The sequence below is a fragment of the Pogona vitticeps genome, chromosome 15, assembly GCF_051106095.1.
Source record: "Pogona vitticeps strain Pit_001003342236 chromosome 15, PviZW2.1, whole genome shotgun sequence".
NCBI lineage: Eukaryota > Metazoa > Chordata > Lepidosauria > Squamata > Agamidae > Pogona > Pogona vitticeps.
The window spans coordinates 8,844,710-8,871,757 of record NC_135797.1 but is presented as its reverse complement, the minus strand read 5'-3'; the positions used below and the strand labels follow the sequence as shown (position 1 = coordinate 8,871,757).

At 44.4% G+C, this 27,048-nt stretch overlaps 1 protein-coding gene across 4 annotated transcripts; it reads right to left on the bottom strand.

Annotated features, from left to right (window-relative positions):
* Nucleotides 1–951: 951 nt before the first annotated feature.
* On the bottom strand, nt 952–27,048 carry PRRC1 (proline rich coiled-coil 1). 4 transcript variants are annotated; one of them, XM_078382012.1, is made up of 9 exons: nt 26,883–27,048; nt 22,295–22,411; nt 18,784–19,146; nt 15,530–15,696; nt 12,256–12,358; nt 10,629–10,792; nt 9,453–9,556; nt 6,685–6,787; nt 952–2,797 (listed from the first exon to the last, which is right to left on the bottom strand). In XM_078382012.1, exons 2-9 carry the CDS (start codon nt 22,389–22,391, stop codon nt 2,588–2,590), a joined length of 1,311 nt encoding a protein of 436 aa, XP_078238138.1. In that variant the 5' UTR covers nt 22,392–22,411; nt 26,883–27,048; the 3' UTR covers nt 952–2,587. The 4 variants fall into 4 exon arrangements, with proteins under 4 accessions (XP_078238138.1, XP_078238137.1, XP_078238139.1 ...); XM_078382011.1 differs by lacking the exon at nt 26,883–27,048 and adding an exon at nt 26,137–26,273; XM_078382013.1 differs by lacking the exon at nt 26,883–27,048 and adding an exon at nt 19,779–19,880 and having other exon boundaries at nt 22,295–22,405.

Sequence of the window (27,048 nt, the reverse complement as noted above, 5' to 3'; positions counted from 1 at the left end):
TTTTAAAAGTGGGAATTTGTCAGAAACAACATATCTCTAGTGATTAAAAAAAATTAGGTCGGGCTGCACCATTTTAGCTGTCCTGCAAGCAGACAAGCTTTCCCTGAGTGACTAGCCACCCGAGCGAGTTTCAGTTACACAGAAATTGCCATGCAATCACTTGTGGGAAATTGCATGGTCAAATGCTTAAACAAAAAACCAGTTTCACAGATATGGGAAGCTACCATTGCAATGGATTAAATCAATTAAGGGGTTGTGTTAATCATCAAGTCTTAAGAATAGGCCAGGCCCAGCCTGATTTCAGCCACAGATAGCTTGGTCAATAAGGAAGATACGATGGGAATTGCAGTCCAATTTAGCAGGGCCCCTACCTGGCTTATACACTGATAAATCATATGCTTTTATAGAGGCCTCCTCGTATATAATTTTCTTGGGGGAAACTGGGCATAGAGGGCAGAATAATGGATTTCTTTGGTTTGTGTCTATATTCACTAGGAAAGATGAATTTCTTCTCCATCTGCCTTTCCCCAAAGTACCCCCCGAACATGCAGCAGACAATAAACAAAACAGGGTTCACTGCTATCCTTTCCACTCCCGTGATAACAGAAAGGGAGCACTGCCCAGAGGTTTATAGATGAATCCTTCTGGAAAGCAGCGTATTTAAAAACAATCCCTTATAGGAGGCATACTTTTCGACCTTTGGAGAGGGCAGACACATGGCAATGGAAGAAAGAGGGTTTGGATATGACAGGCTCAAGGACTCTTCCAATGCACTCAACTGAAGATACAGTGTGGCTCCTGCAGGAGGTGCCTCTGATCAAACGTAGTCCCATCAAGACTACTTTTGATCAGAGGATTAGCACTTTAAAATCTACAACCAACTGGATTCTGCTGGGCACGTTTCATTATTTCAATGTTATACATGTTCAAGGGAGGAAAAAAAGCTTACAGTTCTAAGAGAAGATGTATCCATTTAATGCCAATATACAAGATAAGCCAAGAATGGCAAAATATATTATTTGGAGAAAGTACATATTTTTCACTAGACAGAAACATAAGCAACTGGCTAGCCAGGTAATTTCCACTGAAGTGTCTACTGAAATCATTTACAAAAGACTGAATAATATGAATTGAGATATTTGCATGTAAGGCAGAGAAAGAGAGAGAGAGAGAGATGGGCTTTCCTCCCTGTAAATTTTATCAAAATACACTTTGCATTTATAAATATGAAGAGAGAGACTGTCTGGGAACAAGGTAAGGGGGAAGTCCTTAAAATGGAGTATTTGGTAGTACACATAGATTTGGCTGAACTTTTAACTCCTATAATCCCCAGAGACGCTGGCAGAAGTCCATTCAGTCTGCAGGCAGCCTGCAGAGTAAGGTAAGTCTGCTGGAAAAGAAGGCACCATCTCCTTGCATGGTATATTTTTTTACAGCGGAAGTAGGGTATGTCTGGCAGTAGTGATGATCCTGCAGAAGGCCTCAGCAAAATGGCCAGGTGGCATCGTGTGGCCTACTCTTTTTATTAGATAAAAATCCAGTTGCTTATCCTACTACACCACTGCGTGTTTTCATATACAGACTTGCATAATCTAAATCAATGGTTCTTAACCTTTGTTACTCAGGTGTTTTTGAACTGCAACTCACAGAAACCCCAGCCAGCAGAGCTGATGGTGAAGGCTTCTGGGAGTTGCAGTCCAAAAACCTCTGACTAACAAAGGTTAAGAACCAGTGATCTAAATCATACTGGTTTCCTACCAGGTCCTGCAGAAAGTACCCTCCAATGATGTTCCAGAAAAACAGATGGGTATTCCTCCTTATGCTTGGAATTCAGAGATGTAGATTTCCCCGTTTTAATTCTGCCTTTTAGCCCTTCCTTTTGAACCATTTAGTATATATACTATTTAGTGTAAACTTTATATGTTTTCGATGGTGTGCAGATGTGTGTCTGCAATTGTACTGCAAAACTAGAAAGCTTTCCAGGAATTTTCTCAGTTATAAAGTAAGATAGTTGTAAGACTGTTTTAATTGATATCTGTAGGCATTTTTATCTACTGTCATTAAGGTGGGTGCCTGCAAAAAATAACTTTAAAAAGCAGCTCTTACTTTAGAAAGCCAGCCAGGTCCATTTACAGCTGCACACATCTCACCTTGCAGGCCTGTGAATATGCAGCTATTCGCCTATTCTGACATTGTTTTCTTAACTTAGCTCTTATGAGAAAGAATTACTCCAAGCAAGAATTGCACACTGGTGCACCCATGAAATCAAATTAGGTGACTCCACAGCGATCTGGACATGAAAACAGCACTCCAAAGATATGTTGATGCTTTCTGTCCTGCTATAAATATGGCCATGGATTCTTCTTATAACCCTTAAAGTTATTTGGCTACATGGATGCATTAAGAATTTAATTTCCATTACCCTAAGAATACCTTCACTTTTCAAAACTAACAAAACTACAGTTTATAGGTAAGTTACAAAGAATGAGGCGCATCTTCAGTGAAAGAGCTGAAGATAGCTATTGTTTCCTTTCAACCTCGGTCTTTAAAAAATGAGTCCCCTTAGGGGTTAAGTGCCAGTATCTTCTTAAGCGGTCCTTGGAGGTAAATGTTGCTTGTACATTCCTGCAATGGCTTTGGCGGCACTGAAGATCATCTGCCGGCGAGACATGCCTGTGAATGCCACATGCCAATCTGTTCGGCTGACATGCGGCAAATTCTTCTCTATCACTTCACCAACCGTCACCAGCAAACCCGACCATCTGAGGTTGTAATCTTGAGGAGTCAGACTTTGAGCCTGTGAAAGAATTCATAAAAAGATGTTTGAATGCATAGGTGGAGAAAACGTAGATGGTAAAAATGAGCCTGACCATTAGTTCTTCCTTGGCAACACCTGTAATGAATGCTTGGGCTATGGACTGCTGATCTGAAACAAATTTGTGTGCATTTGACTCTGCAGCCAAAATTATTAATATTCAACATCACTCAGGTTTCTGTGGAATGGGCACTGGGAAAAATAAAAGGGGGGCTCCCCAAAATATTGCATGCTTTAAAGGGTAACAGATTTATGTCAATGTGAGCTTTTATGTATTGAAAAGAGAGGTTACTTACCTGTAACTCTGGTTCTTCAAGTGGTCATCTGTGAATTCACACTAATGGGTTTTAGTGCGCTTGTGCAGAGACCCTTGGAATCTTCTAGAACTTAAATAGCTGTTAGGACCTCCCTCACATCGCACCTGGCCCCACCCACTGCGCGCTGAGTGCCTCAGTTCCGAAGAACAGCCCACCACCACCCAGTACGCAAGAAGCGTATGTGACGGACAGAGGGGAGGATGGGCAGGAAGTGTACATTTACAGATGACCACTCGAAGAACCAGAGTTACAGGTAAGTAACCTCTCTTTCTTTTTCTGTGAATGCACACTAATAGGGGACTAGCAAGCTGACTTACCGGGAGGTGAGACGTCACGATAAAGCACAAGCTAGGACAGTGCGCCCAAAAGAGGCATCAGCCTGGGCACAGACATCCAGCGGATAGTGGGTTGCAAAAGTAGATGGCATAGCCCAAGTGGTGCCTTTGCAAATGTCAGTCAGATCAACACCTCTGAGAAATGCCGTAGATGTTGCCATGGCTCTGGTTGAGTGAGCCCTTACAGAATGTGGTAAGGGTGTTCGGCCAAGTGTGTACGCCAGACGAATCGTGGATACAATCCATTTGGAGATCGTCGGAGAGGTGACTGAGGAACCTCTGGATTGACCGTGACAGCTGATGAAAAGCTGTTTGGACTTTACAAAAAGAGGAGGAATGTGAAACAAAATAAGCCAGGGCACATCTGACATCTAACGAATGCAAGGAGTATTCCAGTTCAAACGTAGGTGAAGGGAAGAACGTAGGCAAGACAACTGGCTGCTTCTGGTGAAAATTAGAAACCACCTTAAGGTAGGAATGTGAGGTCAGGATGAAACGGGAGAAAAGGTGGATCAACATGAAGAGCAGAAAGTTCACTGGCTCTACGAGCTGAGGTGATCGCAACAAGGAAGACAGTCTTCAAAGGGACTGCAAAGTATCGGGAACAGAACCCGAGGGCAACGTCTGCGTGATGTACTCTTGAGATGGCATCTTCCTGTAGTAGGGAGCATGTCTCCTCCTCCAATGTGGGAGAGGGATTCGTAGTTTTGAAGATCCCAGTTGGTGGGATGGTGTCAAATTCTATGACACAGCCCTTGGCAATGATGGGAAAGAGCCAGGCGTCTGAGGTAATGTGTTGCCAGGTACAGAAAAATGGGGCTAGCCGAGTCATGTAATTGTATGGTATTGATGTGTGGACAAAGTCAAAGATTCTGTCTTGCTTTCTTGTCACGTTGGTAGATGGACTGTCGTGGGCGCTGCCTCATGGTGTGCTGACAGAAGGAGACAGAGGGCATGTTGGACGCTTGAGGTCGTTGGCGGTCCAGCTGAGGTCTATACTGCTGGAAGGTATAGGTGCCAGGTGTTACGTGACCAGTGTTGTTGTTGTAAGCTATATGGTCTTTCATAACTTCAACAGGTCATCCAGAACCTCACTGGTCTTCTCGTCAAAGAGCCCGAGAGCGTCCAAAGATAAAATGATTCTGGATCGAGAGCAGCAGATCTAAGCCATGCATAGTGACGCAATGTAACGTCTGTAGCCATCTGCTTAGAAGAAGCATCCGCCACATGGCGTGCTGTAATCCTCTCTTGACATGCAAAAGCCATGGCCTCCTGATGACAATAGAGGCCACAGGCCCATAGTTCTGGGGCTGCTTGAAGAGCAGGCAGTGCCTTATTCCACAGGTAACTCTGGTATGCACCCATGGCAGCAATGTAATTAGCTACTCTCAGAATAAAAGAAGCAAGTGAGTAGAACCGGGCTCTGGGTAGCATCCGCTATAGAAGAGTTAGGCAGTGGATGCTTAGAGAGGAAAGTAGTGTTGTTGCCGTGAGTATTGTATAAATTTTTGACCCTCCTGGGGATCTGTGGGGTGGAAGATCCAGGACTCAATAAGTTTAAGGAGAGATGAAATAAAGCCCAAGCAAAGCGGTGGATTCTGATCCTGGTTGATGTCTTCATAGACCTTCCCCATCTCTTCCGACACCAACTGGTCAACTGCCAGATCCATTACTGTACTTTTGGAATTCAGAGGACTGTATTAGCTGTGAATAGGATGTAAAGTCCTCTGAAGGTGATGGACAGTGGTTCTCCGCAATGTCAGAGTGTGGAGTGGGAATGTTTGAAAGGAGAGTTTCCCACGGGTTCAACATCAGAGTGGCCGGTGTTGGTGTCAAAGGAGATCGGAATCTGGTCTGGTGACAGCTCCTGTCAAAACTGAAGGTCGATCAGGTGGTTCTACATGTGCCAGTGAATGTTCTTTCCTTTTGTTTTCTTAGATTTGTGCTGGGGAATTGGTTCCAGTGGTGACTGGTATGTACAGTGGTGCCCCGTTTAACGACGAATCCGCATAGCGATTAAGTTTTTGCGATCGCAAAAGCAATCACATTGCAATGATTTAGATGGAAAAATCGCTTTGCAATGGTAAGCTGTTTCGCTTACTGATTTTCACATAGGGATGTTTTTCCAACAGCTGATCGGCGGGTCCAAAATGGCCGCCGGGTTAAAAAAAATGGCTGCCCGCTGTGTTTTCACGCCCATTCCCTACTTACCGGGCAGCGAAAATGTCGGCCGTATGGAGGATTTTCGCTTAAAGGTGAGCTTTTTGCCCATAGGAATGCATTGAATGGGTTTTAATGCATTCCTATGGGCTTTTTTATTTCGCATAGTGACTAATCCGTATAGCGATGATTTTGGCTGCATGGATTATCGTCGCTATGTGTGGCACCACTGTAATTTGTACAGCTGAGGACTGAACCTGTGATAACATATGGGTTCGGGCTGGTCGGATCAGTATCAATGTCACTTGATGTGGACGTTTTGCCTGAGTATGAACAACCTCCTGATCTGGTGGTGGGGGTCTCTTCCGGTATCGAAATTTCCCCACTCTCCATTCTGTGTTTGTTTTTTTACTCACAAAGGATGAATCAAGGAAGGTCCTGATCAGGAAGGTCCCAATCAGGAAGTCCAATGAAGGTAAGTAATTTCCGAAAGAAATCAAAGCTCCTAAGTCGAGGTGCTGCTGCAATGTTGGCAAAAAAAGGAACTGAGGCACTCCGGTGCCATGGGCAGGGCCAAGCGCAATGTGAGGGAGGTGCTGACAACATGAGTTTAAGAAGCTCTAGAAGATTCCGAGGTTCTCTGCGCAAGCACACGGAAACCCATTAGTGTCCATTCACAGAGACCACAAAGAATCCACTTCTTCAGACACAGGAATTCACAATCCACAAAAAAAGTGCATTTTGATCCAGAAAAGCTCACAATGAAATCAATCTAATCGCCTTTAAAGGTCTACAATATTTTGCCTTTTCTTTTCCTTTGTTTCCTCCTTTTACCAACACGAGACAGACTAACACAGCTATTTCTTTGGAAAATGCTATGGGATGGATGGGGAACCCGTGCCCCTCCGGTTACTGCTGTGCTACAACTTCCATCAGCGTTAATTAAGGGAGCCAGCGGAGAGAAGTCGAACAATATAGGATAGTAAAAAATGCCAGTGGAAGGAGCCTATGAAAAACCCTGTCTTTGAGTACCCAACTGCCGGAAGGCAAAACTCACCTGTTGTACATATTCCAGGGGCACCGGTGTGGCTTGCGTAAATGCTTCTAAGTGAATGCCATGGATAGGATCCTCTACAATTAAGCAGCCGATGTCAAACCACCTGGAACAACAGAAGGAGGGGGCACTTTAGGACATTACAGAATTAGATACACTTTCAGAAGCACTACGAGAACAACCAAGAGACTATGCAAAACAAAGTTGGAACTTAATATATGTCTGGGCCCAGGGACAGATCTGAAGATAGGGCAAAATGATTGATGGGCTTTGTTTTTCCTCTTTTGCTTTCAATGCTCTCTGGAAACTCGGGAAATTTGGGATGCAATGAGGTCTGAATCTCTGTCCTCAAAGGGGGGGGAGGGTTTGGGGTTTTTTCCCCCCTTCTTTTTGTTCTCATTTCTTTTTTTCTATTTTATTTTATATTGCATATTTGTTTGTAGTTGATAAAAGTAATAAAATGCTTTAAAGAAAAAGAAAGAGGGGCACTTTAAACAAATCTCACTGAAGTCTAGGTATTTATTAGAGTACAGTGGTTCCCAACCTTGGGTAATTCAGGTGTTCTGCAATTCCCCGAAGCCTTCATCACCAGTTTTGCAGGCCAGTATTTCTGGGAATTGCAATCCAAGAACAGGTGGGTTACCCAAAGCTGGGAACCATTTCATTAGCTGGATTATGTGACAATGGAAAGTGTTGAAAGGCAAGTAAAAAAACTTCCATAAGCCAATCTTTCTGAAACAAGTTTCAGATTTATGCTAGAAAAACTCAGTTTTTGTACCTGTAAAAAAAAAAAACCTCTGAAAAAAACACATCAGTTTGACAGATGGATCTCACTATGTCAAGGTTTAGCCCAATGTGCTCCAGAACATTCCATCTGTGGTCTCCTCCTGCATGGCTAAGTGGAGGTGTATGGAACCCTTTGTAGGTTTTCTCAAATTTCCACTATCATCTGAGTGGTGATTAATTATGATTAATTTAAACAATTTAAACTATGATTTGCTTTTGGCTCACTTACAAGTATGATCAAATTGGCACTTGGCTACAGATTGAGAACAGTCTGGTTTGCTCCTTTTCCCAGCAATCATATGACACATGTGCCATCACAAACCACTCTGCACCTGATTGGTGCTTACCTACACTTTTTTGAGGTCTCTATCAGGGGCTACTGTTTGTTTTCTGCACTTTTAAAAATGTGGATAGGAACACTATTCTACATTGGAATTTATAGCATGAATACATTACTGAAACAGCAATGTCTACGTTGCCTCCGGCATGTTGTGAGAATGGCTGATGGTCGGATTCCAAAAGGTCTCCTGTATGGAGAATTAGTGCAGGGAAATCACCCCAGAGGGAGACCCCAGCTGCGATACAAGGACATCTGCAAGTGGGATCTGAACGCCTAAGGAATGGACCTTAACAGATGGGAAACCCTGACATCAGAGCGTTCAGCCTGGAGGCAGGCGGTGCATCACGAACTCTCCCAATTTGAAGAGACCCTTGTCCAGCAGGCCGAGGCAAAGAGGCAGTCCTGAAGGCAACAAAATTGGGAAGCTGGACAGGGGACAGATTGTATTTTTCTTCAGCGTGGAAGGAACTGTCACTCTCGAATTGGCCTCCTCAGCCACACTAGATGCTGTTCCAAGTCCTCCATACAGAACACGATACCATAGTCTCTCGAGACTGAAGGATGCCTAATCTCGGAACACTCCATTTTGGTTCCGCTTCAGCATGTGTGATAGCTGCGACTGAACAAGGTGGCTGGCTAGCTGATCTTCTGGTGAATTTGCAAGCTTCCTTTCTACTTGCCTTTGAAAGGGAAGGGAGACAAAAGCTTTCCATTTCTCTTCAATTGTTGCTAACTGACACAGTGTTCTGCTAAATTCATATTTCTTCTTTTATATAAGTGAACTCAGGACTCAAATCACAAAGTGCAAACTGGGCCACAAATGTGACCTGCGTGATCACATGAAAGGTTTGCCCTTGTTGCCAATTGTTTTCCAGCTTCAATTCACTGAGTTGTTGGTTTAACCTTTCCACATGATGCTGATGAAGTCATATGTTCTTAAGAAGAAGCCTTTCCTGTTGTCCCACCATCCTGTTTGGTGAAGACATGAGAAGAAGGCCTTCTTGACGACAGCTTCCTGGCAAATCTGCACATTAAATAAATAACTGATCTAGGCTATCTGTCCTACAATAAACTTCCCCTGTTATTAAAATGAGCATGTGACAGTAACAGACAAAAAAGGGAAGTTTTCTTCCAATTCTGGAATGTCATCCCTTTAGAACTACAGCTAATCCTCACATTCTTTGCGCCCAGGAAAGAGGTCCAGACCACATTTCTTTAATCTTACTTTTCAAATTTTAACAGTTTTAATTTTGTTTTTCTCGGGCTTCAATGTAATTATTGGGGGTTATTTTCGTACCTTGATTTTGGCAGTTTTCAGAAGTTTACATGGAAATTCTGCCAAAAATCAATAGATAGATAAATAAGTATCTCTCCAAATAAGTATTTTGTCACACTCCGGATGTATTATGTCATAATTATGGACCGAATAAGGCTATGCAAACTGAGTCACGCTTTTAGCACTCAGTTGAGACTTTTGAGCGCAAGGGTCAGTCGTGACCAAAGCAAAAATCACCAAAGAAATGCAGTAGGAAAAAAAAATAAAATTCCCTGCCATCTCCAGCATGCAGTATCAGCTCTGCAGCTGACCCTTGGGATCCAATACAGAGGATACTTTTATTCTGAACAAAACATGGAGGCATCTTACCTGTCAGGAAGCAACTCAGCGATGAAATTCTCAATTGACACAGCAGGTTGCTTCTCATGTATTAGCCCTGTCCTGCGCAAGCTGTCAATCCTTTCCTGTGCTCCCTAAATAAAAGCAAAAGAAGTCAGTAGGAAAAGTGTCAAGCAGAAGTGCTAAAGCAAGGGGTGGCAACCTAGGAAACTCTGGCTGCTTTCAACTAAAACACCTTCAATTCTATTAAAAAGTGCCTGTTATTCTGACACATGGGCAGGATAGTTCAGTGGTTTAGGGCTCTGGCTGTGGAGCCAGGAGCTGGGAGTTCAATTCCCCAACATGCCTCCTGTGAGTAAAGCCAGCCCCTGTGGCTTTGGGCAAGCTGCACAGTCCCAGTATGCCCCCAGAATTTGGGAATGTTAAACGATTTCTGAGTATTCTCCTTCTGGAAAACCTTGAAAATGGTTATCATAAGTCAGAATTGACTCGGCAGCACATAATTTCTTTTATTCTGATACTGCTTCCTTCAGATGTCATTTGGCAAATGAGAGTTGCTTTTGTTTTGTACTGCTCAAGTGCAGTATTTTTTTTTTTTGCTTAGTCGTTTAGTCGCTATACTGCACTTGACCAGTTTTGTACTGCTCAAGTGCAGTATATCGTACCACAATTTTGTTTGCAGGTCCAGTATGCTCAGACACAGTGCAATGGAAAAACTGCATGCCTCGAGGAAATAACCTTTTACAACTAGGAAAAAAAAGTATTTCCATTAGCCTTTGGAGAAAACTTACAAGCAGAAATGCGCAAAATGATTAAAATTTGTACAAGTCTTATGATGTATCTATCCTTAAGTAGCTTTCAGTATTTCTTCAAATCAAAAAGTTCAAACACTGCTCTTTTATAAAAAGGGTTACTTCTGATGTTGTTTTAGTTTAATTTTAGCAAAACCTTTCTATTGGACATGATTGCTCAATAGAACTCAGCTGTGAAATGCTTTTGAGATGGCTTTTAAAATGCCACAATGCGCTCAAAGTCCTTTGAGACAACTCCTCTCTCTGTCAACTCGAACCTTGGAAAAGTTAAAATTCTGGGGCCACAACTTCCAGAACAGAGGAGAAATGCTAGCTTGTGAATGCTGGCAATTTCTGTTCAAAAATATAACTCTTCCAAGCTCTCTTCAAATCTTTCAGAACAAAAGACACTCACTTTCAATCCTGCTGCATAGCCGACAGGCTGTGGTGCTATGTTGGACTGTCCAGCTTCTCCTGTCACTGTGGCCATTCCGAAAACTTCTTGGAAAGCATCTCTCACGGCAGCCACCTTGACCTCTTTTGTTGAGGTGACAATGATGTCTAACTCTCCCCCAGATCCTGAAAAGGAGAAGGTACTACATAGGTGCAGAACTGGCATCCCTGTCATTCTCTTGGCAAAAACAATTCCCAAGGAAAGGCACCATGACTTGCAGCAGCTGTATTAGTATGTCATGTCGTTAGGACTACAGTGGTGCCCTGCATAATCCATGCAGCAAAAATCGCTGCAACGCGATTTCGTCACTATGCAGAATTAAAAAGCCCATAGGAATGCATTGAAACCCCTTCAATGCGTTCCTATGGGCTTAAAACTTACCTTTTAAGCGGAAATCCTCCATACGGCAGCCATTTTAGCTGCCCGGTAAGCAAGGAATCCATCCCTGTTTTACCTGGCGGCCATTTTGGAACCGCCGATCAGCTGGGGAAAAATCATCGCTATGCGATGATCGGTAAGCGAAACAGGGTACCGATCATCTCAAAGCGATTCCCCCCCCCATAGGAAACATCGTTATGCAATCACAAATTCTTCATCGCTATGCGGATTTGTTGTTAAACGGGGCACCCCTTATGCGAGGCACCACTGTATAATGTAATCCTTGAATTTAACTGATTCTCCAACTACACTTGTAAAGTGAGCTGAGTCAATGTTACAATACTTTGTTCTAGGATTATTCTCAAGCCTTATCTGCTATCTTGTTTGTTCTTTCTGATCTACCTCCCACGGCCATCCTCTTCTTCCCCTGGTTTTCTTCTCCTTTCCTCTGACAGTTCTACGCTGTCCTGCTTGCTCCTTCTTTGTTATTTCATTATCTCCATCCTCCTCTTGTTCCCTCTGTTCTCACACTTGCTAGTATCAGTGTACCAGTCAGCAACAGCATAAAACTGAGATCTGGATGCTAGTGAGTGGGCCTTGGATAACAGTAGAATGGTCATAGGAGCAGGGGGTGGAAACGGCAAACTAAGTCAAGGGTCTGTTGTATCTGAAGAATGTTACTATCAGATTATCTGCAATTACAACTTTCCTGTGGAATTCAATCTTCCACATGAACTCCAGAAGTAGCGATGGTGCTGTCTGGACTGATATAAAGGCAAAAACTTCTCCCAGTAACAACACTGCAATTCCAGCACTTAAAATCACAACCCCTATCAAAAGACACCGTCTTTGTCAGTACCCATGTTGGCTGGGCAGGATGGGGCTTAACAGTTCAAAATAATGTGTTCGCGAAGGCTTTCACGGCCGGGATCTAACGGTTGTTGTGGGTTTTTCGGGCTCTTTGGCCATGTTCTGAAGGTTGTTCTTCCTACCATTTCACCAGTCTCTGTGGCCGGCATTTTCAGAGGACAGCACTCTGTGCTTTGGTCCTCTGAAGATGCCGGCCACAGAGACTGGCGAAACGTTAGGAAGAACAACCTTCAGAACATGGCCAAAGAGCCCGAAAAACCCACAACAACCAGTTCAAAATAATCTTGGGACAGGAGGAAATGTGGGGAATGGTAAGCCTAGATCTACAAATACTACTTACTGATATATGGAGCCATGCCAGGGTCCAGAGTTGTGATCATCGTCTCCACTGAGTGTTTGGTTTTATCAAGTACTGACTTCACCATAGGATTCCCAGCCACTCCCTGCAACACAAAATGCAAATATATCACTGATATGTGCATTTACGAACACTTTCCCTACCCACCCCTACTATATATTCAGACATTCTTGTCACCATACAACTGTGCCCAGTCCTTCCCCCTCTAATAATCAGGAATAATTACACTGAGAGCAATCAAGCCGAGCAAAAGGTACAGGATAATTTGTTAAATATGAAGAACTCCCTTCTAAGAGCACTTTCTTTCAGCATTACTGCTTTAGAATAAGACCCAACTCATTTTGGGTGCTGGTGCCAGGTTTTAGAAATAGCATCAACACTTAACCTCACTCTCATCTCAAAGAAGCAAAGGGGTGAAAATGGGGAATGTATGCATTCAGAGAGTAAAGGGATTACAAATGAATTGATCTGCACTGAGGTCGGTGCACCCTCCCATTCCTGGATCTTGAAGGACTGTACTTACGCCTGCAGTCCCTATCTGCCTCCATTTTTTACTTACAAAACTGATACTTATCTGTTTCGGTTTTCAGCTGCCTGCACTTTTTACTGGCCAAGTTTCAAGTTATTTTTTAAAAAGCGTGTATAGATCCAAAAACATGGTGGAAGACCCTCAAAATATGGCAAAATTGGCCTCCCACAACCACATGAAAGCACAGGGGGGCATTCTGAGGCTTAACCCCCCCCCTTATGTGGTGGATATGAATATGCTGGGGGAACATCAGGGCCCTGAAGCTGTGCATGCTGTCTATATTGTGATCTAGATCAGTGGTTCTTAACCTTGGGTTACTCAAGTGTTTTTGGACTGCAGTTCCCAGAAGCCTTCAGCACCAGCTGTGCTAGCTGGGGTTTCTGGGAGTTGCAGTTCAAAAACACCTGAGTAACCCACTGATCTAGATAGCTGAATTACATGAGAATACATAGCTGTGATGGAACCCTCATCCATTTTATGCAGCAGCAACAGAAAAAAGAGATTGGCTGAAATAAGTCAGAAGGCGAGCCAATCCAAAGGAGCCAGCAGGAGATATAAAAAGAGCTGAAGAGGACAGAGAGAGAGAGATAAATTGTACCTAAGGAAAAGAGGCTGGATTTCAGAGTGGGCTGTATAAAATACAGTGGTGCCTCGCTTAGCGATCGCTCCGTTGAGCGACGAAATCGCTTAGTGATGGGGTTTTTGTGATCGCAAAAGCGATCGCTTTGCGAAAGTCCCTATGGGTTTTTTTTTGCTTTGCAATAATGCAGGGAAGCGATCATCGCAAAGCGACCCTTTTTTAACAACTGATCGGCGATTTCAAAATGGCCACCAGGAAAACAAAATGGCTGCCCGCTGTTTTTCCTCACTTTAGAGGCACCGAAAATGGCCGCCCCTATGGAGGATCTTCGCTTAAAGTTGAGTTTTTAGCCCATAGGAACGCATTAATCGCATTTTAATGCGTTTCTATGGGCTTTTTAATTTCACTTAGCGATGAAATCGCTTAGCAACATTTTTTCCGGAACGGATTAACATCGCTAAGCGAGGCACCATTGTAATTACTTTGTATCAGGGGAAGCAAGATCTGGCATGGGAAAGTGATCATGTACTATACATGCCAATCAATAAAGAACTTTTTATGTATGAGTTTAAAAACCACTTTCGTTCTTATAACTTGGGCTTAAGGCAAGCCCAGTGAAAGGCAATTTAAAGGTGATTAACCAGGTTAGGGCTGGTCACCCTTCTAGCTGTTTTTAAATTAACCTCACTGGCACAAGCCACTATACCAGAATGGCTGAGGTTCCCAGTTTATCAGCATAACACATGCTGCTCAATGAGTCCTCTTTTGCTTCTGCAGGTAGAGGCAGGAACACTAACTAGGACCCTACCAAGTGGGAAAGCTCTGTGTTACGTCCAAACACACAGCCCCTGGCTTGTTGCTTCTCTAAGAAAACTGGACCTGGAAACCAGTTTCAGACATTTGTTCACTAAGAGGAAGGTTAAAACAGGACAGCATTCTGTTTGGACAGAATGCTAATATTTCGTGACTTAGCAAGGCCGGGGGTAGTTTAACTAGCAAGAAGGGCATCAACAGGACAGATTGCTTGTTCTTGCTAAACTAAGGTTCTAAGGAATTCAGGCTTTGTGTTATGCCAACAAGCAAGAAAATGGGATATGAATTCTACCACAATTCTCTAAATTTAAGAAAAGATGCAACCAAGGCCAAATAAAGTACCACCATGGTGAAATGGCAAACACAGATAATTGGTTGTAGATGATTTTGAAGTGCACACACTCATCCTGACAGCTCCAATAGCTGTGCCTTCAGGCACAGACAAAAAAAGAAGGCAGCTGCTTTGATCCATAACACCAAATCTAGTTGCAGCTATTTTCATCTCCGCAAAGAGCCAGTCTTTTGTAAAGCTACTGGATCCTAATTTCCCATTCAGAGCAAGCACTCTCAAATGCTTTTCCTTACAACTAAAATAGCTATCAATGTCCTATTTCTGGGCAAATCTATTCTTTCTCTCCTCAGGGATGTCTCTGTTAATCATAAAATTACAGCACTCTGTCCTTCTGACCCAGAGGTGCACTACCTTACTGAAGTGTACAGTGGTGCCTCGCTTAACGACGATAATCCATTCCAGGAAAATCGCCGTTAAGCGAAAACATCGTAAAACGAAATTAAAAACCCCACTGAAACCCGTTCAATGCGTTCCAATGGGGTAAAAACTCACTGTCCAGCGAAGATCCTTCATACGGTGGCCATTTTCGCTGCCTGTATAGTGAGGAATCCGTCCCTAAACACAGCGGGGAGCCATTTTAAGTACCTGGTGGCCATTTTGAAAACCCGACAATCAGCTGTTTTTGATCGTCGTAAAGCGAAAATCGGTTCCCAAAGCTGGGAACTGATCATCGCTAAGCAAAATTCCCCCATTTAGACCATCATTTTCCAATTGCGATCGCAAAAAGACTGTCGTACAGCGATTTTATCGTAATGCGGGGAAATCGTTAAGCGAGGCACCACTGTATCCTCAAGTTTGCTGAACTTCAGTCTTTGGACTGCCAGTGAGCAACAGAGGGCAAGCTGCAACTGCTCAGTGGGGCTGATCTATTCTGCTGTCATGTTCTAATCATCTCCTCTCAGAACCTGTCTGGCTGCTTTTAGAGCTGTTGCAGGAGAACCACTTCTGCTGAAACCCTCACCAGAAAAGGACCCCTTCTTACTTTGATAAAGCCCCACAGTCCACCTCCAACAGGTACTTCACTGGGCATACCAACAACCCGGGGATCTTCATGTTCTTCTGGGAAAGTAATGGAGGAAGCACTTCCAGAGACAGGCATTAACAAAGGGGGCGCCGCAGTCATTTGGGTCGCAGGGTTGGTCAAGACTCCTAAAAAAAACCCAACAGCCAAAAATATTCACATTAACACCTACGATGGGCCATGCACAACAACTCTCAATTTAGATTTTAGTTAAAGAATGCCATTACCCATTCCCCCCCAGCAAACAAGAACTGCTTTTAGAAAAACTTTATGGAAGACATCCTGTTGGGGGGGGGGGGAATGGCATACATAATGATAAGACCAGCTTTCCCTGAGTGACTGGTTGCCTGAGTGGGATTTTTAAATGAATTGTTGTGCTTACTGCTTTGAATGTGTTTTAATATTACTTATAGTATGGTATGGAATGGTATGATGTGGTATTTGATCCTATTTAGTACAGTGGTGCCCCGCATAGCGACGATAATCCGTTCCGGATAAATTGTCGCTATCCGGATTCATCCCTATATGGGGCAAAAAAACCCCATAGGAACACATTAAACCACCGCCGGCATTTTCGCCCAGCTGAGCGGCGGTGGCTTCGGAAGCTCACGGGGGGGGGGGCGAGAGCGAGGGAGCACAGCCATCTCTAGCCAGCGAGGGCTTGGAGGCAGGCAGCCGGGAAGGGGCGTGCCTCTGACGGCCAGCCAGCCAGCCAGCCCCGGACGCCCGGTCTCCATGGCCGGGGGAGAGTGAGGGGGAGGGAGCGTGGTCGTCTCCAGCCAGCGAGGGCTCGGAGGCAGGCAGCCGGGAAGGGGCGTGCCTCTGACGGCCAGCCAGCCCTGGACACCCGGTCTCCTTGGCGGGGCTCTCCCGGGGCAAGGAGGGGGTCTCTGGGGCGCCTCCCCGTCCAGCCGCTGCCCCCGATTCTGGTCCCGGGTGGGCGCCTCCTCCTTTGCAGCGCTCTGGCTCGGCGCCCGCTACAGGTGTCCGAGGGGGGGAACCGGAGCCAGGCCCATCGCCCCTCCTTCCCTCCCTCCCTCCTCCCGAGGCACCAATCCGCTCCCCCCCTCCTGACTGGTTGGCCTTTGGGCTGCTCGCGGGGGAGTGCTCCCCCCCGATCATCGCAAAGGCCCGCCCGTCAGCTGTTCCAAAAAGCGAGCCTTTGGGCTGCTCACGGCAAAGCACTTCTCCGGGAGCAGCTCAAAGGCTCGCTTTTTGGAACAGCTGATGGACGGGCCTTTGTGATGATCGTGGGGGAGCACTCCCCCGTGATCATCGCAAAGCGATTTTTCCCCATAGGAGCCATCGCAATGCGATCGCTCTTGCGATGGCAAAAAGTCCATCGCAAAGCGATTTCATTGCTAAACGGAGTGATCGCTATGCGAGGCACCACTGTATTTCTATACTCACTATTGTTAGCTTTAAATACTGCCTTTTAATAATGAAAGTAATCTTGGGTCCTTTTTAAGGAGAAAGATGGGGTAAAGCTATTTCAAATAAATAAATAATCAAGCAATCAGTTTCCCTGCTTTGCCATGGTGTCTCCTCTCTCACCCAGGATGCAACTGATCACATCCTGAGCACCTCTATAAAAAAGGGAAGCCCAAGTTATGTGCTTACTGTTGTGCAATACTTTTTTCCAACAGGATTTTGGCATCAGACTTCAAAGAGACAATTTATGATTACAAATTTGCAAAACCCCAAGCAGTGCCCAGTTCCTATAAGATAATATTAGCCATCACTACAACCACATATGGGGGGGGGGAGAGAAGGGAGACAGCTGGTTTAACTCCTCTGGGAAGATGCTGAGATTCAGCTCTGAAAGATTATGGGGAGGTTTATCAGTAGGTAGGGGCTAGGAAAGATCTTTACTGGAATCTCTATAGAGCTATTACTAGTTAGCAGACTGTAGAGATGTGCAGAATGCACCCTCAAGGCTCATTCTGCATACCCTAGTCCTCTAAACCCCCACCCCCACCCCCTCACCCCCACCCCGAACCTTCTAAGACAAATATTTGGAGACTTTGGGAAAGACAATTCAGATTTAGCTCAAAGGATGTCTCTGCACTCCTGGGAGTACAGTAGATTTCTACTGGGAGTAGATTTCTATCCTGATTTTTTTCTTTTTCTTTTTCCTTTCTTTTTATGTGTTTTTATCAGACTACACAGTTGCCCTGCAATTACCAGGGCAGGAAAGTGGTCCCTGATCCATCAGTTTTCTGCTCTGTTGTAGACTATAAACTGGCCTGCACAGAACACAGATAGAATAAAAAAATCTTTCCTGTTAAAAATAGGTCTTCATTCACGTTGCTGACGACAGGGATCTTTCTTTTCTTTTCTTTTTTAAGAAAAACGTCAGCATTCAGTGGCTTGCATATGAGAAATCCCAAGTTCAGTCTGTAGAGGGAACCGGAGAATCTGCAGTGCTGGCCAAGGAACAAGGCTCAGTGGAAGGCAGCTCTCAAAGAGCCTTTAAATCTGTAATGCCTGCTCTGTAAAACCCTGATATGTGGAAAGCAGGTTTGAGTTGGCTATCCAGGGCAAGAATATGAAAAGGACATAAGTCAGAAACTTTATATATTTTTTCACATGAACTGGAGAACAGAACTTAGAAGGCAGGTTTTACAGGGTGTTTTTAATAGCTGGAGCGAACCTGACACTCCAATACCCTTTACCACCTAAAAGTAAATCTGAGCTTATGCATGCACGCACCAAGAGATTTTGTTAGTTTGATCACTCTGCTGAAAAAAATGTAAGTGAGGCCTGTTCATATCTATATTTTCCATAACATGCCAAGGGGCACATAAATGTGTCAGTAAGGCTACCTCATCCTCACATCTGCAGGCTGGTGCCACACAGGTGAAGGACATCCTAGATATAAATCAAATCTGTATAGTGAGTAAACAGCCAGTAAAATACAGTGGACCCTCTACTTACGGAATTAATCTGTATTGGAATGGTGGCTGCAAGTCAAAAAGTCTGTAGGTCGAATCTCCATTTACCTGCAATGCACTGAAAACCAATTAATCCTATAACCGGTGGAATTAGTCGAATCTAAATTTTGCGGCCAGAGAAGTCTGTAACTCGAAAAGTCTGCAAGTCGAGCCGTCTGTAAGTCGAAGGTCCACTGTACTTGAAATAAATTCTACCAGTAAAGAAACCACCGAGGTTGACAAGCTCCTGGTTCCAAAAGTGAATAGAATCACCATCTTTACCTGTGACCGAGGGTGCAGAAAATGATGGCATCAGCGGTGTCTGAGGTGCACGACCCGCGTGGCCTTTGGTGATGTCATAAGTGGAAGACACAGAAAAACCAGACATGGGAGGACCGGTAGAAGGGGCAGAAAGGGCAGGGCCAGGAGTGGAATTTACTGGTGGAGAAGATGGGAACTGGGGGACAGGGTTACTGAAAGTTGATGCCACTGGTGGAGTAACAGAGGGAGGAAGAAAATTCCCCCGGGGAGCGCTTGTAGTGGAAAGAGTTGCAGAAGGCAGAACAGGCAAAGAGGACAGTGGCTCTGGCGAGGACATTTGGGGTGGCAAAGGCGAGGCAAACTTAGGAGAAGGAAAAGTTGAAGCTGCAGGCATATTTGGAGAAGGGGTGGGGAGGGAAGGAGGGGAGGGAGAGGGAGAGAGAGAGAATTTTTAACACATTTAATAAAATAAGACGAAAATAAGGTGAAACATACATTTTCCACTCCTTCAGGAATGAAAAACCAATACAGTAGATTCAAAATTTAGAAACAAAGATTTTGCTTAATTGCAACAGCTCAGTGGTTGAGATCCCTGGCTGCCGAGCCAGAGGTTTTAAGTCTGATTCCCTACCATGCCTTCTTGAAAGCGACTACACTTGACGATAAGGAAGAACTCTCTGATTGATGCTTGATAGTGAAACTGATAAGAGTGCGGCAAGCTCTTTTGTTGACAAGTTTTTAAATACAGGTTGGAAGGCCTTTCTTCAAGGGATGCTTTAACTGAATTTCTGACATTGGCAGGTTTGACAAATTTATGATTCTCTAAAACAAACACTATTGCCATGGTCATGTGTTCAAAAGAATACAATGGTGCCTCGTATTGCGACATTAATTCGTTCCAGCGAAATCATTGCTGAACGAAAATGTCGCAATGCGAAAATAAATGCATCGAAATGCATTAAAACGCGAAATGCATTAAAACGCGATTAATGCCTTCATATGAGCTTAAAACTCACAGTTCAGCGAAGATCCTCCATAGCGCGGCCATTTTCAGTGCCTCTTAAGTGAGGAATCCGCCCCAGAAAACAGCGGGCGGCCATTTTGAAACTGCTGATCAGCTGTTAAAAAATCATCGCTTTGCGATGATCGGTGCCCGAAGCAAGGAACCGATCATCGCAAAGCGAAAAAAAACATAGGGAACGTCGCAAAGCGATCGCAAAACTTCGTCGCAAAACGATTTCGTCGTAAAATGGAGCGATCGCTATGCGAAGCACCACTGTACATAAAAGCCTCAACAGTGTAACAAATGCAGGGCATAGCAATCAGCTTCACCCCAAAATCCCCTGCAATAGATTTTCCACTTCTCACCTTTATAATTGTAAGCAGGGCTGCAACCTCTTAGATCTTCAGACACAACACACAAATGTTGTGGGATAGCACATCCAATGTTTACTAGAGCTGTATTCTTTTGGTTTTTTTGGACTCCCAGCATTCTTCAAGAATTCCCCAGGCAGAATTCTGGGAGTTTCAGCCCATAAACATATGCCTACAAAAGCATACACTACAATTTGCTCAGGTGCTCTGATGCAGCATGGCCTTCTCTAGCCCATGCTTCCTCTTGTTAATGCAAAAGCAAAACAAAAAAAAAGGGGGGGGAACTGCTGCAATGCTTCCTCAGCACTGTAGTTCATCAGGAGGTACCGCCTGCAGAGCTTAATAAGCAGAAAGCCATGCACCTCTGGAAGCAGCTCCTATTCTAGGCAAGTGAAATGTACATGTCTGTTGGTATGTGTTTATGTCCTGAAACGACCAGAATCAGAGAAGCTGGAGTCCAAAAAAGACTAAAGAGCACACCCTTATTCTCTCCACAATCTTGCTGTCCATATGTATTATTTTGAATACTGCAAAAAACCTTCTATCAGAAATCTCTGGCAGGCTGCATGATCTCCTTCAAAGAATTATAATAAAGACAGAGGCCAAAATATTGCAGCTTAGCAAAATGGAACAGAGTAGGCCAACTGAATGAATGGGGATTTAGAGAGTCAACTCCTCTGTAGGTTTCATTAATTCAAATGAATCTATTCTCACTATGACTTACTATAAGTTGCGATGAGTAGGCCTGTTAGAATCAATGGAACGTATGGAGGGGTTGATTCATCAAATCCCCATTGATTCAATGGGCCTAGTTTAGTACAATTGACTATACTAAGCAACAGGATTTAAACAATTGGTTCAATAACTTTTTAAGAACTGGCTCCATCTATCCGCAAGAGATCTTTATTACAGGTGAATTCTCATCAATGAGCTCATTGCTTTAGTTACAAAACATGCTGTCATCAAATGGCTAATCTTGAAATCTTTTCCGAATCACCAGTGAAGCTGAAAACAAACAAGCCTCCAGATTATATTATAAGAGCAGTCCAACTGCTGACCCCACAAAGGACGTGAATGCAGGAAACCTTATGGTAGAGAAATAAAAGGAATACAAAGGCTTTGGCTGGTTTCCTAAAAGCAGGGAAATAGGCAAAACAAAACTCTTTCTCTCTGTGTCTGAGTCAAAAACACACACACGTATCTCTCCTCTACTCCTCACCACCTCAGAAGGCTTTGGGAACAATCGGCTGCTTTCCTTGTTATTTTTCTCTTTTTTAAAACTTCACCTCAGGTCTACTTTTCTATTTTTAAAAACATGTGGGCTTCCATACTAGACATTGTTCCAATACCACTACTCAGAGCACATTACCACTCTCGAGACTAAAGGATGCCTAAAGGGCTTGCATAGTTAATTGTATGGTTTCTTTACTGATTTTATTGTGATCAGCCTTAAGATCAAAAGGCAGCGTTCTGATCTAATTAAAAATAACAGAATAGGTAAAGGTAAAGGTTCCCATAGAAATTTCGTCCAGTCGTGTCTGACTGTAGGGGGTGGTGCTCATCCCTGTTTCCAAGCCATAGAGCTAGCGTTTGACCATAGACAGTTTCCATGGTCACGTGGCCAACGGGACTAGACAGGGAACTCCATTACGTTCTCACCGAGATGGTACCTATTTATCTACTCGCATTTTAACATGCTTTCGAACTGCTAGGTTGGCAGGAGCTGGGACAAGTGACGGGAGCTCCCTCCGTTGCATGGATTTGATCTTACGACTGCTGGTCTTCTGACCTTGCCGCACAGAAGCTTCTGCGGTCTAACCCGCAGCGCCACCACGTCCCTATAACAGAATGGGAAAGGTCAAAGAAAAGTTCATTGAAGTACAACTTGCCATTCCCTGCTAGTTTTTGATAAGACAGGGTAGAAAAGAGGGGATTTGAGCATAGCTTCTCATCAATGGAACAAATACAAAATGGGATATTATCTGGAGCCGACGGAACAGGAAACGTCTTGCATTCGTATTAAGTACTCCAAAATTAGCCTGGAAAAGTACACTGCAATTATGCTGACTATAACATCTGCTATTGATGGCTGCAGAGAAGTTGGTAAGCTCCATAAACACAGAAACAAAAGCATCAGTCACTGAAGAAGTGTTTATACTTAATGAGATAGGGGTGCTTGCAGGAGCTGTGGCCCCTCCTGTACTTAGTACGGGAGTTCCAGGGGGAGTTGTTTCTATACCACTTTCTTCCATCATTTTCAGTCAGAAATCCAGAGCTGGAAAAAAAAGGGAGAGAGAAAGAGAGAGAGAGTAAATATACACACTTTGGGACAAAAGGCTTTCCAAAACGAACGGATCTCTTCACTGTGTAGTCCTAATATTGGTGGTTTTAAATTTATGCATACCAAAATTAGTCTGATTCCCTTTTGATCCAAAATATACTGCTCAAGAAACCTGCTTCAATGTTCCCTGAACAACTGGACCCATGAACCTACAGAAACTCACACCAGGAACTCCTATCCACAACCAGCTGAATGGAAAATCTTTCCGCTCCTGGCCCTGAGTTTTAGGCTGGCACTAGTCATTGTGATGAGATGGGGGAAAACCCTGAGGGCAGGATAACAGAGACACAAAATGAAGCATTAAAGATGTTGCCAAATTTACACTTTTCTTCCAGCAGATGCTGAATATGCATTTCAAAGTGCTCTTTGAAGATGGACTTGTAAACAACATTTGGTGCAAGGAAGCCGGGACAGCACTTGGTGGGCCTTGATATGCAGTTAGACTCACCTCTATCTCTACTTTTAGAGGCAGCTCAATAAATTGGGCTATGGGATATAATCTCAAAAATGATAGAATGATGTCAATATGAATCCAAGGCAGAACTTTCAAAATCACAATAATCCAAGTTTATGCACCAACCAGTGCTGAGGAGACTGAAACTGACCAATTCTATGACAACTTACAACAACTTCTAAAACTGACTCCAAAGAAAGATGTTCTTCTCATTCTAGGGGACTGGAATGCTAAAGTAGGGAGTCAAGAGATAAAAGGAACAACAGGAAAGTTTGGTCATGGAGTTCAGAATGAAGAAGGGCAAAGGCTAATAAAGTTTTGTCAAGAGAACAAGCTGGTCATCACAAACACTCTTTTCCAACAACACAAGAGGCGACTCTATACATGGAAATCACCAGATGGGCAATACCGTAATCAGAATGACTATATTCTCTGCAGCCAAAGATGGAGAAACTCTATACAGTCAGTAAAAACAAGACCTGGAGCTGATTGTGGCCAATGGGCTAGTCAGGTATAATCTAAACCAAATCCCTTATGAATACACAGTGGAAGTGAGGAACAGATTTAAGGAACTCGATTTGGTGGACAGAGTGCCTGAAGAACTTTGGATAGAGGCTCGTAACATTGTACAGGAAGCAGCAACAAAAACCACCCCAAAGAAAAGGAAATGCAAGAAAACAAAGTGGCTGTCCAACGAGGCCTTAGAAATAGCAGAGAGGAGAAGGGAAACAAAATGCAAGGGAGATAAGGAAAGTTACAGAAAATTGAATGCAGACTTCCAAAGAATAGCAAGGAGAGACAAGAGGGCCTTCTTAAATGAACAATGCAAAGAAATAGAGGAAAATAATAGAAAAGGAAAAACCAGAGATCTTTTCAGGAAAATTGGAGATATTAAAGGAACATTTTGTGCAAAGATGAACATGATAAAGGACAAAAATTGTAGGGACCTCACAGAAGCAGAAGACATCAAGAAGAGGTGGCAAGAATACATACAGGAATTATAGCAGAAAGATCTGGATGTCCTGGACAACCCAGATAGTGTGGTTGCTGACCTTGAGCCGGACATCCTGGAGAGCGAAGTCAAGTGGGCCTTAGAAAGCTTGTCTAACAACAAGGCCAGTGGAGGTGATGGCATTCAGTGGAACTATTTAAAATCTTAAAAGATGATGCTGTTAAAGTGCTACATTCAATATGCCAGCAAGTTTGGAAAACTCAACAGTGGTCAGAGGACTGGAAAAGATCAGTCTACATCCCAGTCCCAAAGAAGGGCAGTGCCAAAGAGTGCACCGTACAATTGCACTCATAATTGCTATGCTAGCAAGGTTATGCTCAGAATCCTACAAGGTAGGCTTCAGCAGTATGTGGACCGAGAACTCCCAGAAGTACAAGCTGGATTTCGAAGGGGCAGAGGAACTAGTGACCAAATTGCTAATATGCGTTGGATGATGGAGAAAGCCAGAGAGTTCCAGAAAAACGTCTGCTTCTGCTTCATTGACTATGCAAAAGCCTTGGACTGTGTGGACCACAGCAAACTATGGCAAGTCCTTAAAGAATTTGGAGTGCTTGACCACCTTATCTACCTCCTGAGAAACCTATATGTGGGACAGGAAGCAACAGTTAGAACTGGACATGGAACAACTGATTGGTTCAAAATCGGGAAAGGAGTACGACAAGGCTGTATATTGTCCCCCTGCTTATTTAACTTTTATGCAGAATGCATCATGCGAAAGGCCGGACTGGAGGAATCCCAAGCCGGAATTAAGATTGCAGGAAGAAATATCAACAACCTCCGATATGCAGATGATACCTCTGATGGCAGAAAGTGAGGAGGAATTAAGGAACCTTGTAATGAGTTTCCATGGCTAAGTAGAGATTGGAACCAAGTCTTTTGATCCCTGGTCCATTACTCTATCCACTACACCAAACTGGTTCTTTTAAAAATTTAGATACTGCACAGAAATTAACCATTTAGTATCTCCGTGGGTGTCAGATTGCATGTATTTATAGGGCTGCCTTCACCCAAAGATGAGTTTTGTATTTTCTCTAAAGCCAACCAGGGTATCTCAATCTACCTGACTTCCGTCATGATGCTTACTGCTGCTACCTGAGGCAGGAACCACCACTCTGCCAGCTGTTATTTATTATTTGTTGATCAAAAATATTTCTACTCTGCCTTTCTCTTCAGGAGGACCTAAGCTGGCTTGCAATCATGAAAACAAATAATATAAATGAAGGAGAGAGGAAAAACAAAATAATATACAAAAACAAACTGCACCCCCACACACAGTTAGACAGCGAGTCACAAAAAAAGCCTGTGCCAGGGCAACCAAAGAATGAGACCTCATGTGTTGGGACAGAGTGGGTCCTCCAAAAATTGGAGTACAACTCCCATCAGCCATTATTTGTGCAACAAAATTCTTTAAAAGCTGGCAATCACTGTCCAGCAGCATCTAAGACGTTGCCCAACCCCTCCCCCCCCCGCCTAAGAAGAGCCCAGGTAGGGGCCAGAACAGATTCAGGGCCTTTTCTCTACTTCAGTATCCCGGTTTTCCGTGTGGATCCAGCCAGAACAGCCTCCAAGAAGCAGGATGAGACCCGCACTCCCAAGACAGAGAGACCGCCACGGTGGCGACGGGAAGCTGACCTGGCCACCCTTTCCCTTAATTAAGCCCTTGATATAGGCTGGGCGATGCCACCGTTACCAGGAGGGGGTGGCCAACTCACGACACCCCCTCCTCTTGCACCACTAGTTCGCTCCCCACTCTCTGCAGAAAGCTCTCTCTCCCCTCCGAGTTTTGCGCCACTCAAAGAAGAGAGGGAGGGAGGACACGGGGGTGGTGGTGGTGGTTGGGAGACAAGAACTACAGCGCCCACCATGCACCGCGCGCTCCGGCCCTGGCGCACGCGCACAAGCGCCTGCCACGTCTCCTCCGCGCCTTTTATATGCCCGACGTTTCCACATTAGTAGATGGCCCGTTGTTCCTTTTGGGGGGGGGCGAGGGAGGGGACGGGCAGATATATCGCCGTTCGGCGATATTCGCTGCAGGTACTCGGGGAGGGCAGGTGAAAGAAAGAGCAATAAAGCAGTAATTAAAACAAAAAAAAACCGAGAACAAAAGCTCAACGAAGCGCTGGGAAGTCACGCTGACCCCAGTGGCAGTGGCGGGTAGTCTCGTTTTTTTCTCTCTCCCGGCTCTTTTCTCACCTCAGCGGCGGCGGAGGGGCTTCCCTGAGAGCGCCACCCGGTGTCCCCTCAGCAGCCGGCTGGAGTTCCCGGCACCAGGACGTAAAATGGCGGGGCGGGAACCTCCCTCTTCCTCCGCCTTTACCTCAGTTCCCTCCACGGAGAGGAGGAGCTGCTGGGCGGGAGAGAAGCCGTCCACTTTCTCCGCCTCTCATGGCGCCCTCCGTGAAGCGGGGGAAGGATGGCCTGTGGCAGTCGCCTTTGGGGGCTACATATTGCTCTCCCTGCACCCCTTTTTTTATCCTCACAACATGGGGCGGGGGGCTAGGCTGAGAAAAAAGCGCCTTTCAACCTGGATCTTGCTAGTCTTTGTTATCCAGTACATTTTTTTTAACTACCTCGGGCTCGCTCGCTCTATACGCGGAGAGAAGAAAGTCCTGTTAACTAAAGTTGCACAATACTGTATATTTCCATATACTGCACAGTTTAACCAGAGCGAACAAAGAAGGCGAAAGCCAGAATATTTGCCTAAATCTTTGCAAATCACTCCTGCAAATCCACACAGACCGATGTACAGTATACACACAGATATAGCTCCATACAGCAGCTTTTTCCTCTCGAAAAAGCCTGGCTTTTAAACTTCCCAGCAAAGAGTACTGAATGCACTCTGCCTCTGATCCAGTTAAAAGCCATCTATGTGGCCACCAGTGACCTGGAGCCCTGCAGACAGATCCCCTACTACTGTACCTCCCCAGAGAAAGACCTACCTTTGCATGGGTTTGGGCAAGTTTCACGGTCACAGAGCACTCCTAGAGGAACAGGAGAGGAAAATATTTCTGAGCATTCATTCTATACCTAAAAAACCCTGGAGATGTTTGCCATTTTACATACTAAAACACAGACTGCTGTGCATTTATCCACTGCTGTAGGGCC